Source organism: Schistosoma haematobium, chromosome 1 (genome assembly GCF_000699445.3).
Source record: "Schistosoma haematobium chromosome 1, whole genome shotgun sequence".
NCBI lineage: Eukaryota > Metazoa > Platyhelminthes > Trematoda > Strigeidida > Schistosomatidae > Schistosoma > Schistosoma haematobium.
In genome coordinates, this window is record NC_067196.1 from 63,264,024 (window position 1) to 63,278,151 (window position 14,128).

A 14,128-nucleotide genomic window follows, 5' to 3' on the forward strand; every position below is an offset into this window, starting at 1 on the left:
AAAACTTTTGACTGCAAATTAAATTTTAACACTCAACTACCATTAATGCGCTATACATTTGATAAGCTATTAATCCTTATCCCCACCACTATTTTAGTGAATAAATTACGTTCCTTTTGAGATGTATAAGTACAAATCATATTTTCTCAGTAGAAAATATTAAACCTTAGATAAAAATGAACGGCAATAAGTACTTACAGGTTGTTTTTGTAATGAACTCATAGGTTTTCTTGCTGTATATGTGATACTGAAAAACATGGGAACAAATTGATATATAATTTTACTATCCAGCTTGATTATCAGTTGGCCTTAATATTTATTATACGAATATTTCCAATGTCACATAATTAATTGTGAATACTTGTTTGTTGTAATCAGCGCACAATGAATTTATCAGAGTCCAAAACTTAGTAAACTTACATATCCTAATGCCTTATATACGTTGACCGATTTCGAATTCTATGCTAGATATTCCACTTTATAGTAAACGGACCAATAAAGAGATATGTAAAGACGTATTAGCAAACATTAAGCACAAGGTAAGCACCATAACTACATTTAACAGTGGATATACATTGCCCAAAGATCCATGAATAATAAATTGTTAGGTAAATTATATGTTGCATTCTATTGCAGGTCATGTGAAAAACAACACGTTTGACCAGAGAAATTCATTAATTTTATAGAGAGGAAACTACGATGAACAAAAAAAAATTTATAATACTTATGGTAAATGGTTGTATTAGTATTAATCCGATCTGTCCTTTAACGTTAAAAATTGTAAACAGTCAGTGATGAACCTCAAAAGTATCTAATGAGAATAAAAATAAAAATAAGGACAACAAAGCTTTTAAAGAGATTCGATTGCACTGAATACCAAAAAGAAACTTATTTTTGGAACAACACATATAAGCGAACAATTGTTTTCAATTAGATCGTCATCAGGCTTTACTCTAATATACATGAATATTTATACGAAAATTTTTAAACCAATCAAGGCAATATGAGTCAATAATCACAATGAAATAGAATAAGTCACTACACATAATAGGTAAAAGTACAAGTTGATAGTACGAAAACAGGTGAACAGATAGTGGTAAGAATAATAAACTACAATAACAAAGCTCTTATCAATAGTTAATCGTTGGAAATAGAAGGTCAAATAAACATGGGTAAATAGACTAGGAATAGTAATCACAAAACATTAAAAATCATTACGTAATAAGATGTGTGTAAATAATTAGATAGTGAAGAATACAAAGAGGCGGATAATGACAAACAAATAATGGATGTGGAAATAAGGTTAACAATAACACAGATAGAATAAAATAAATAAATAATGATAATAATAAAATTTAAAATAAAAAATAAAATAAAAATTGTTAGTTAAGTTATAACTGGTCATGGAAGGGATAGGGGAGTCACGTATTTCTTCTGTACACATAGATTGGGGTTATATGTACGAATTCCAATGGCTTCAGCTATATATAGGAGACGGGAACGGACTCCGTCGGGAAATGATGGAGGTATACGATAGATAACTCGAAATGACTTCAATTTATCTACTGCATGACCGCTATCAATAAGATGTGCTAGTATAGAACTGCGAATAGTTTTTCTCTGACCCTTTATGTACCAAGTTGGTAGATGTTCACTCATTCGTTGGTTAAGTTGCCTGGTAGTACGCCCTATATAGCTATCTCCACAGGAGCAGCTGAATTTGTAAATGCACATGGAAGAGGCCAACTCAGGTAACTTATCCTTCGTTTGAGTAGACATCGCTGGTCGACAAGAGAAGGTCAACGCAAGATTGGCTGCGTAGAATGTCTTGGTGATTACTTTGGTTAACCTATATTTCAGAGTGTCACTAGCCACATCCCCGTTGAATTGCACTTTCATGTATAAAGGTTTCTTACGAACAGTCGAAATCTCCGACTTCTTTATTATATCCTGCATGTATTTCTTAATGAACGCGCTGGGGTAGCCGATCTCGGTCAGTGAGTTGTTGAGAAATTCAAGCTCCTGACTTAGAGTGTCTACTGTACAGATCCTTTTTGCTCTGCTCGTGAGACATCTGACCAAATTTCTCTTGTAACGGATGGGTGTGAAACTGCAGAAGTGAGTATATTGACATGAAGAGGGGTTTGCTATTAATTGTATACAATCTAATAGATATCCTAAAATATATTGGAAGTCTTTACGTCGTAACCGAATCTATCCTAATGCAAAAACACTTGAAAGACATGCGTCGAATCAAATTGATACTTTGAAAATGAATATCTGCGACTTCGAAAGGAATCTTCTTCAGAGACAATATTCCGTTAAAAACCTTCCTTCAGAGCTTCAGTCAATGTTTATGGATTATGTGGGAAAAATTTCCAAGAACAGATCTGAGAAAACGTTGACGAAATTAACGAAAACTTTGGAAAACCAAAAGCCAGAAAAGCAGTTTCCCTTCGACACGAAACGGTACGTACATAATTTTTCCAATATTGAACTAGATGTAGTACAGCTAGAAGCTTTATCTCTGGGACCTAAATTCTGTGATAGTAGACATAGAATCAACCAATTAGATACTGATGTACAATTTGAGAATTTATTTTCACAAACAACTGACTTGATTCCTACCTCATTGGAGGACCTTGCTCGGTTTAAAACCACACTAGTTGATAGCTGCCAACAATACAAGAATAGTAAGGGTACCACAAATCACCTACTAACCAAGCAGCACCGTGACTCTTTAATGAAACTAAGAAAAGATGAAACCCTGACCATAACCAAACCAGATAAAGGAGGAGGTATAGTTCTCATGAACAAAAATGATTACATGGGAAAAATGGAAACAATGCTTAGCGATTCTAGCAAATTTCAGAAAATTACTAGTAATTGTGACATTAATAATAAAGTAGAAAGACAATTGGCCAATTTCCTTAAAGATCTAACGAAAAAGGGAATAATTACGACTGAGATTTACGATTCAATTAAGCCGACTGGATCATTTACACCACGATTGTATGGTTTGCCTAAAGTACATAAATCGGGTCTTCCTCTACGTCCAGTTCTAGATATGTACAATTCTCCTTACCACAAAATCGCAAAGTGGCTAGTACGAATCCTAGAACCTTTACACAAATCAGTTGTTAGAAATAGTGTAAAAGATGTCTTCAACTTCACCTCCAAAGTAGAAAATATTAATGTCAGTATGAAAAATATGATCTCATTGGATGTAGAATCTTTGTTCACCAACGTACCACTTATAGAGACTATTGATTTTATATGCAAGCAAATATCAAAGAAACAAATCAACATTGGCCTGCCTAACGATAGCCTAAGGGAACTGCTCCTAAGATGCACTCTGAATGTATATTTTGTCTTCAACAATACTTACTATAGACAAATAGACGGGATAGCCATGGGCTCGCCTCTAGGCCCGATTTTAGCTGACCTCTTCCTAGCAAAGCTAGAAAACGGACCTCTCAATGAGACTATTAAGAAACTGGATTTATATTGTCGATACATTGACGACACATTCATTATCGTAGACCAAAACACTAGTAAGGAGGAACTCCTAGACCAATTCAACAGTGTTCACCCAGCGATCACCTTCACTGGTGAAAGCGAGCATGATAAGAAGCTGAGCTTCCTTGACGTCACACTAAGCAGACGAAGTGACGGCACATTAAGTAGAAGCGTGTATAGAAGAAACCCCCCTTCATGTCAATATACTCACTTCTGCAGTTTCACACCCATCCGTTACAAGAGAAATTTGGTCAGATGTCTCACGAGCAGAGCAAAAAGGATCTGTACAGTAGACACTCTAAGTCAGGAGCTTGAATTTCTCAACAACTCACTGACCGAGATCGGCTACCCCAGCGCGTTCATTAAGAAATACATGCAGGATATAATAAAGAAGTCGGAGATTTCGACTGTTCGTAAGAAACCTTTATACATGAAAGTGCAATTCAACGGGGATGTGGCTAGTGACACTCTGAAATATAGGTTAACCAAAGTAATCACCAAGACATTCTACGCAGCCAATCTTGCGTTGACCTTCTCTTGTCGACCAGCGATGTCTACTCAAACGAAGGATAAGTTACCTGAGTTGGCCTCTTCCATGTGCATTTACAAATTCAGCTGCTCCTGTGGAGATAGCTATATAGGGCGTACTACCAGGCAACTTAACCAACGAATGAGTGAACATCTACCAACTTGGTACATAAAGGGTCAGAGAAAAACTATTCGCAGTTCTATACTAGCACATCTTATTGATAGCGGTCATGCAGTAGATAAATTGAAGTCATTTCGAGTTATCTATCGTATACCTCCATCATTTCCCGACGGAGTCCGTTCCCGTCTCCTATATATAGCTGAAGCCATTGGAATTCGTACATATAACCCCAATCTATGTGTACAGAAGAAATACGTGACTCCCCTATCCCTTCCATGACCAGTTATAACTTAACTAACAATTTTTATTTTATTTTTTATTTTAAATTTTATTATTATCATTATTTATTTATTTTATTCTATCTGTGTTATTGTTAACCTTATTTCCACATCCATTATTTGTTTGTCATTATCCGCCTCTTTGTATTCTTCACTATCTAATTATTTACACACATCTTATTACGTAATGATTTTTAATGTTTTGTGATTACTATTCCTAGTCTATTTACCCATGTTTATTTGACCTTCTATTTCCAACGATTAACTATTGATAAGAGCTTTGTTATTGTAGTTTATTATTCTTACCACTATCTGTTCACCTGTTTTCGTACTATCAACTTGTACTTTTACCTATTATGTGTAGTGACTTATTCTATTTCATTGTGATTATTGACTCATATTGCCTTGATTGGTTTAAAAATTTTCGTATAAATATTCATGTATATTAGAGTAAAGCCTGATGACGATCTAATTGAAAACAATTGTTCGCTTATATGTGTTGTTCTAATTTTCACAATGGGAATCTTTAATAAACTTATTTTTAACATGTAGAGTTTCAATAACTGGGATGAATTTTTATACCACGGCAACCAAAGGCATAATGGGATCATGATCTCATGATAAATACTTGGGTTTGGAAAATCAAAGCCATAGATTAAAATGGAGGTCTTATTTTGCACAAACTCCATTCGAAGTCAGTCTTTCATTTCCTAAAATAGTGATTGACTAATACCATACAGTAATAAATACATTTTTCAGTATAGAGTTGTAGAGATTGTTGAGATTTGTCTGAGATCATGGATCGATCAGTGTTAAACCACCATAGAAAACCAGGAAGCACTATACGGCCGTTTCATCCTAGTTTGGGGCTCCACAGCAGTGAGAATCTATGGTCCCGTGCGCGGGATTCGAGCCCAGGACCTCTGATACTACGTGCGAACGCTTAACCTCTAAATCATTGAGCCGGTGTCCAACGGTGTTAATGTCTAATCTCAACCAGTCTACGATATTTTGCAACCATTTTCCATTGTCCTCGGTGGGTAGCTGCCTGTTATATCCCAATAAGTAGAAATGTTGTATTTCTGACGTTTCGTGGTTTAATGTAAGCCACTTCTTCGGAGTAAATAAATCTACTCACGGGGATATACCAAAAAAATATATTTATTATTAAATTTCTACTCAATACTCATTTTTATTTGAAACTATCAAGTCCATCCTTGACATTGATATCTGTATACAGTAATTGCTCTTATAATTGTATTATTATTATTATTTTATTAAGCTATGTTGAAGAATACTTAAATAATAACAATGTTATTTTGTTTGTATACCTTGGAAATAACTGAACATTTCGTTCAACACTCCGCGAATATTACTACATTAACTGAGTTTGCTAACAACACTCGATAGTATTTAGCGTCTTTTAAATACAGTAGGTTGCTTTCTGGAGAGACCTTCCAATGCTTTTTGGCTAGATGTCACATTACTATAAATATTTGAATTACCTACAATTTAAATCACTTTAACTCACTTCATTTTCTTCACCGCCGTGGTTTCTGCCATAAAATATCATTCGTACTGAGAAATTCATCATGAAGAAGTTACTATTAGATAGATGCTTCATGCTATTCTGTGACGGTGAGACTATAATTTATGGATGAACCAATGAGATCTAGGATAAAAGGCCTTGAAGTTTGGTGCGAAATTCATTCATCTATGTGGTTAAATATCATTTTGGTATTATAGCTAATGTCAGTTCGTGATGAAAACCCTAGCTCTGATTAATAACTCTAACTTCTAACTGTAAACCTTAATCCTATTTCCTCACACTAATTTATAATCTTTTGACTCTAGTAGGCAGGTGAGTTCTCTCAAGGTTACTTTAGCACTGCTTAAACATCATCCATAAATTATAGTCTCACCGCTAGTGTTTTTATAACTCGGTCTCAAGAATATTAGTAAAAAAAATGATTGATTTACCCTCAGAATAAATTCATAATACAAAACTTACCTCGTACTAGCTTTTGGTGAAGATAATTTCTTATTTAAATTATATACACTGGTCGAAGAATTGACTGTCGTGTTTGATCTTGTATTATTATCAGTCGGATTAAGCATTTGAGAACTTTGTTGCTGACGCTGTATTACTTGTGAATTCGATTTATTTGATGTTAATAAAACACTTGATACACTCGTTATTATTGCTGTTGACGATTCAGGAGGGATATTTGAGAGTGAAGTTACAACTGATGAAGATCCAAGCGTATTTGAAGTACCAGGTAATGATGCATAATCAGTAGTAAAGGAGCTGGAATGTGTAACGCTGGTAAATTCGCTAGGTTGGTTACTCATGGAACAATATTTAATGTTATTTACAAGATTATTACTGCTGATACTGCTACCACTAGTACTACTACCAGTGGTATCCACAATATTAGGCGAAGGATCAGTTGATGATGTAAATAATTTTGCGGGAAATTCATTCAAAGTTGATAAATTTCTGTTGTTTGCTACATTAGAAATCGGATATTTATTTCTTATCCCAGTGAGTGATATAGATATAGACGGTGTACGTACACTAACCGGAAAATTTACAGATGGTTGTTTAGCTTTCTGAGCAGCTAACTCTACACGATTCCAATAGGCTTGATGTTTTTGTAAACGTTCAGTATTTCTATATTTAGTTTTTTTAAAAAGAAAAAAACATGAAATTCTAGCAGATCAGTACTTCTTAATAAGTCACATACTTTCCATACTTACGTTTCAAACGATAACATTCAAAGAAGAATTCATATTCCATCAAGAACTAAAACTTAAGTTTAAATGATTAGTATTTTAAGAAAACATTTAAGTCATTTAAATCAAAAGATCACTAAAAGTATACTGCAAACATTCGAATATAATGAGTATATTTATTAGAACTATGATATGTCGAAAAATAAATCTCTAAAAAACGCTCACCAGAAAAAATATTTTAAGCCATTCAAACTCTGTCCTGGGAGTTAGAAGGCCTTCATTTAGAAGAGTAATGACGCTTCTTATTGAAAGCCGAGTTCCTTCGGAATTCACGAGGCCTATCCCCCTTCAAACAAACAGAGCAACAATTTCCATAGGTACATGGAACATCCGGACAATGTGGTTAGACCGGGAAGACCGGTCAGACGGAAATGAGGAGATATAAATTAGCAGTACTGGAAATCAGTGGAATCTATTGGACCCAAGCTGGACAACAAAGGCTAAATACGGGAGAGACGCTACTATACTCCGGTCATGAAGAAGAAAATGCTCGACACACTCAGGCAGTTGCTCTAATTCTGTCCAAAGAAGCACGAAATGCACTTGTAGGATGGGAATCTCATGGATCCAGAATCATCAAAGCAACATTGAAAGCCATTTAGTTATGGCCAATTTAAAACTGAAGCTAAGTAAGCACTGGACAATTAGCACTACAAAGGTTCAATACAGCGTTCTTTCGAGATACTGACAAACTCAATGAATTCAAGATAGCTCTCAACAACAGGTTCCAAGCTTTACAGAATTTACTGAAGGAAGAAGAAACTGCTATGGAGGACAACTGGAAAGGTATCAAAAAAGCATTGACTTCAATGTGTCAAGAGGTTCTGGGCCTAAAGAAGCATCATCATAAGGAATGGATCTCTATAGAAACACTGGAAAAAATCAAAGAAAGGAAGAACAAGAAGACAGCAATTAACAACAGCCGAGCACGAGCAGAGAAGGTCCAAGGTGAGTAAATAGAAGCAAACAAGCAAGTGAAGAAGAGCATTAAAGCCGACAAGCAGAAATACATGGAAGATCTAGCAACGACGGTGGAAAAAGCTGTAAGAGCAGGAAATATGAAATAGCCTTATGATACAACGAAGAAACTAGCAGGGAGATATAGTAAACCAGAGAGACTGATCAGAGACAAAGAAGGTAGGCCAATCACTGAAATTCAAGAACAGCGGAACAGATGGGTAGAGTACTTTGAGAAACTCTTGAATAGACCATCGCTATTGAATCCACCGGACATCGAAGCAGCACACACAGACCTTCCAATAGATGTCACTCCACCAACAACCGAAGAAATCAGGATGGTCATCAGTCAAATCAATAGCGGGAAGGCATCATGACCTGACAATATAACAGCTGAAGCACTGAAGTTAGACATCGAAGTAACTACAAACATTCTCCACCTTCTATCCAAGAAGATTTGTGAGGAGGAACAAGTGCCGATGGAGTGGAAAGAAGGACATCTCATCAAGATTCCAAAGAAAGGAGATCTGAGCAAATGTGAAAACTACAGAGTCATCACACTACTGTCAGTACCAGGAAAAGTATTTAACAGAGTGTTGCTGAACCGAGTGAAAGACGCAGTAGACGCCTAACTTTGAGGTCAACAGGCTGGATTCCGTAAGGATCGGTCGTGCACAGACCAAATTGCGACATTATTGGTCATCATCGAAGAATCAGTTGAGTAAAACTCGTCACTATACATCAACTTCATTGATTATAAAAAGCATTTAACAGTGTAGATAGAACATTATGGAAACTTCTTGGACACTATGGACTATCTGCAAAGATTGTCAACATTATCCGGAACTCATATGATGGACTACAGTGCAAGGTCGTGCATGGAAGACAGCTGACAGATGCATTCCAAGTAAGGACCGGAGTCAGACAAGGCTGTCTACCCTCTCCCTTCCTATTTCTTCTGGTGGTCGACTGGATTATGAAAACCTCGACATCTGAGGAAAAACACAGCATACAATAGACAGCTCAGAATCAATTAGACGATTTGGACTTCGCAGATAACTTAGTCCTCCTATCGCATACACACGAACAAATGCAGATAAAGACAGCCATTGTAGCAGCAGTCTCTGCATCAGTAGGCCTCAACATACACAAGGGGAAAACCAAAGTCCTCAAATTCAAAGCGGAGAACAGCAATTCAATCACTCTTGATGGCGAAACTCTGGAAGATGTAGAATCCTTCACATACCTGGGAAGCATCATCGATGAACAAGGAGGCTCAGATGCAGACGTAAAGGCAAGGATTGGCAAAGCAAGGGTCGCATTCCTACAATTGAAGAACATATGGAACTCAAACACCTTTCAACCAATATCTAAGTGAGAATCTCCAATACGAACGTCAAGGCAGTTCTACTGTATGGAGCTGAAACGCGGAGAACTACAACAACCATCATCAAGAAGGTGCAAGTATTTATAAATAGCTGTCTACGCAAGATACTCAACATCCATTGGCCGGATACCATCAGCAACAGCCTTCTGTGGAAGAGAACAAACCAGCTTCCAGTTGAGGAGGAAATTAGGAAAAGACGATGGAAATGGATAGGACATAGATTACGGGAATCAACAAGCTGCATCACGAGGCAAGCCGTAACTTGGAATCCTGAAGGGAAGCAAAAACGAGGAAGGTCAAAGAACACATTACATCGGGAAATGGAAGCAGATATGAAATGGATAAATAACAACTGAAAAGAGCCGGAAAGGATTGCCCAGGACAGGGTTGGATGGAGAGTTCTGGTGAGCAGCCTACACTCCTCCACGAGGAGTAATAGGCGTAAGTAAGCAAATAATTATTTCCCCAGTTTTTCTATTGTTAACTCTAGTTAGATCATGTTACAAATACAACATGTAAATGCGATTTCAGAATATTAACAGTGGAAATATTTATCATTAGAGATAACAGAGTAAACGTTTAATGCATTTCTATGACAAAATAAGAAACTGAAAAAAAGAATTCTTGATTTTAGATGAAAATTAGCTGACAATATTGCCTAGTATAGCAGATGTTTACCTGTTTCATTCACACAAAGCTACTTTTTTCTTTAAATGAGTTGGCATCATAAATACTCTAACATCTAACTGATAACTCAAACTCCATTTTTTTAGTTTTGAATGAACGATTATCATTTCCATAAAGTCTTCACCGATCATATAGTTAAAGTGTTCGAATACTTTTTCGTATGGATATATGATTTAATGAACAAATGAACTATTTTGATGTGTAAAGACCTAGTTGTTTTGAGTTAATCTGATAATCAAAGTGACATTTTGAGAGATAAAAATTCAATGGATAAAATGATGTTATCTTTCCAAATAGTCGCTTGCTTCTAAAAACTTCTTTAAACAATAGCTACATCATTTAGATGAATGAAATTGTTTAGAGACAAATTAAAATGGATTATTTTACCTAAAATAAAACCAGTGCAATAAGATTAGATTTGTATTATTAAAATTTATGTATAAACAAACCATTTTGAAGAGATTTATAATACTAACTTTTTCTGTTCTTCTATTAACTTTGAAGAGCATTGTTCAACAAGTTTTTGGTCGGTTTCAATTGCCCAGTTTAATACATTACAAATTAATCCATGAACAGTTCTAGAAATATAAGAAAAATATAATCGTGTTTTTTAATATTTTGAACCGAAGTTACTAAAAAACAAACATTTAGAATTTAAAGTATTCCAAGATATTTCCTTTAAAAAGCTTGGACCAGATTGCCAGGTGAAGCGTTGGATTTACTTCAAATTCTTTCGCTGGAATTTTACAAATACATTCTTCCTCTTTAATATTCCAAGAATTATTGGTGATTATCAATTGAATTATGTTGTGATATTTTTTCTATAGGACAGATATATATTTGATCTGGCTAGTCACTTTTGTATTGTGTTTACCAATTAAAAGTTTATATAATCTGCTTTGTTCCACACTGTTCCACGAAGGTCGTTGATACTGTACATTTTTCCAAACTGAAGTAGGTAGGGTGAGATTCGAACCTGTGACTTTTTGGTTAAAAAAAATGAGTGCTTTAACCAATAAACCTACCCCTCAGGTAATTTCGATTGATATATAACATGGCACCGAGATATAAACCTAACTGAAAATCAAGGGCTGATTAGTTAACATATGATAAACTCTCTTAGCCAACAAAATAAGTTGACTTGATTATAGAGAGATTCATCGGAATTAATACATTTGTATCTGAACAACATTCGTACTAAATATTTTTAAGGGAAATTATTTAATAATTTTGCTGACATTAAACTTGATGATTCCCTTTGTGTATATTAAGTGTATATTAAGATAATTTCAAAAATCAATTATTGTAGTCAGCCATCAACATGCCCTAAACCAAAATCTGGCACTTGTTAGCGACCAATAGTACAGTTTGCTTTGCTATAATTTGAGGTTTCAGCGTTATTTAAAGATTAAGAGGTAGTCAGTAGACTAGTCTGTGTTAAATAGACTAGTTAAGTAGACTTTTTTATTTACGAGTAAGAGCTGGCCGGTGTATAATTTATTATCTATTTAGTAATCAATCTCAAGAAGTTCTACAAACTAAAATGAACTTTCTCAATGTGAAACTGAACGATGGATCTTTTAATCTATTATCAGGTTCTTTATCTAGAATTTGTAAGCGACCACAGAAAATAGGAACTGTGCTCCAAAGCTTTCGTTGTTTAAAAACAATTGGAATCTTCATATGTCTTTATTCTACATAATTCTATGAAACTAACATTACAGTATATCTCATATAACAGTTATAGTTTTTCTGGAATTTATCGGCTATTTATATATACCAATACTTACTTGTTCCAATGATTACGTGATTGTGCCAATGAGTTAAAAATAATGGGCAATACTTTGTCTATGTTCTCTGACATTAAAGATAGTAGATATTCATTATTCCAAAACATGAGAACTCTTTCAGAAACCTATAAAATAAACAAAAAGGCTGATAATTTATTACTCTATTCTGTCGAACTGTATTGCTATTGAGGTTTACGCATAGATAATTGGGTCTAAGATGTTAGTTTTGGAGACTTACTTACTTACGCCTGTTACTCCCAATGGAGCATAGGCCGCTGACCAGCATTCTCTAACCCACGCTGTCCTGGGCCTTCTTTTCTAGTTCCATCCAATTCTTGTTCATTTTTCTCATGTCTATTTCCATTTCTCGGCGTAATGTGTTCTTTGGTCTTCCACTTTTCCTTTGGCCTTCAGGATTCCATGTGAGGGCTTGTATTGTGACGCAGTTGGGTGCTTTCCTCAATGTGTGTCCTATCCACTTCCAGCGCTTCTTCCTGATTTCTTCCTCCGCTGGGATCTGGTTTGTTCTCTCCCACAGTACGTTGTTGCTAATAGTGTCCGGCCAATGGATCTGAAGTATTTTGCGTAGACAATTGTTAATAAACACCTGTATTTTCTGGATGATGGCTTTCGTAGTTCTCCAGGTTTCTGCCCCATACAGTAGAACTGTCTTGACATTTGTATTGAAAATCCTGACCTTGGTAGTGGTTGACAGTTGCTTTGAGTTCCAGATGTTCCTCAGTTGTAAATGTGCTGCTCTTGCTTTCCCGATCCGCGCCTTCACATCTGCATCAGATCCACCCCGTAGAAAACTAACTCGCTAAAAAACGCTAACCAGTTTTGAAGACTATTACCTATAAATGCAGTTTACTTGAATGTTAGCCTAAAGCAAGTGAAAAAAGCACAAAACTTCTCACATTAGTAAATTAGTGCAAAATGATATTTATAAATGCACTGTACAAAAAAAACCAATATCTTATAAAAAGAAATCTCTACATAAAGTACTTTTTGTATTAGGTTACCTACTTGAAAATGCAAAGATTCTATACATTTAGCTAAACGTGGAAATATTTCTGGTATGATTGCTTGAAATTCAATTGGTCCTGTACATTCAAGGCAAGCTTCTAGTTCATTTAGAAATAACATTTCTTTAATTGAATTTGTTCTAGGCCAAAATCGAAGTAAACCATCATGAACGATCTAAAGAAAAAGAGTTTATGTATATATACGTATAAAAGTTTTAACAGTATCTGTGTTTTAGCAATTGTATCCGGTGTGCAAATTGGCAGTTATTGTGAAGAACAAAACTAGTAAAATCATATTTGTAAGTATTCCAATTGTTATAGTTAATTTTCAGGACATGTTTTCTTTTTAACGGTTCTAATATCTCTGAGTGTTTCCTCTGACCATTCTACAGGAACTGTCCTGATAACTAAAAACCTAAGTATTTTGTTTTGATTGACAGTATCATTCACCTTAAAACTAGGTTTTTATATGTATGAAGTTTAGTATATTAGAAAACCCTCATTTTTTTTTATTACTATTGAGTACAATCGTACGTTCTTTGTTTTGATTTACAAATTAGATAGTACTACGAATGTAGTTTTATGTAATGACATATGGTAATAAATATTATGTTAATATAGATTTTATTTTATTTTAACACATAGATATTGATAGAAGGAGGCACCAAATACATATGCGCTACACAGATCTCATTTGATATGTGTGAGGGCTGTGGCACTGACCGGGTGCCCAAAACGAAACAGGTGGTTTTCTTAGGGGGCCACACCCAGAGCCTTCGACCTGAAGGTTTGATCCATAAGGCAGTGGAGCAACGTAAGAAGATGTAGTCCCATGGTAGCCAGTGATCAATGATTGCTTCATACGCCATTTTTTCCCTCAGGATACTAGAGCCCTTGTGCACCATTGGTTTGGAATCAGGGTTTTCCAACTCTTCTAGGTGGAATTTCGATGTCTACCAACCCGGTTAAAGCTCCGGACGTTCGCTTTTCGTCCTCTCAATTTCGTAAACATCACCCCCACCACGAGAAGGCAGTGAGTA

General features: G+C 35.4%; 1 protein-coding gene across 1 annotated transcript in view; it reads right to left on the bottom strand.

Moving 5' to 3' along the window:
* PPP2R5D_2 (Serine/threonine-protein phosphatase 2A 56 kDa regulatory subunit delta isoform) overlaps positions 1 to 14,128 on the bottom strand; it is a gene marked incomplete at both ends in the record, with an annotated part of 31,493 nt that overhangs the window by 1,888 nt on the left and 15,477 nt on the right. The window contains 5 exons of the mRNA XM_051218549.1: positions 199 to 247; positions 6,458 to 7,120; positions 10,750 to 10,851; positions 12,064 to 12,188; positions 13,090 to 13,263. Of these exons, the coding sequence (XP_051074774.1) occupies positions 199 to 247; positions 6,458 to 7,120; positions 10,750 to 10,851; positions 12,064 to 12,188; positions 13,090 to 13,263 (1,113 nt within the window). The remainder of the gene's footprint in view (positions 1 to 198; positions 248 to 6,457; positions 7,121 to 10,749; positions 10,852 to 12,063; positions 12,189 to 13,089; positions 13,264 to 14,128) is intronic.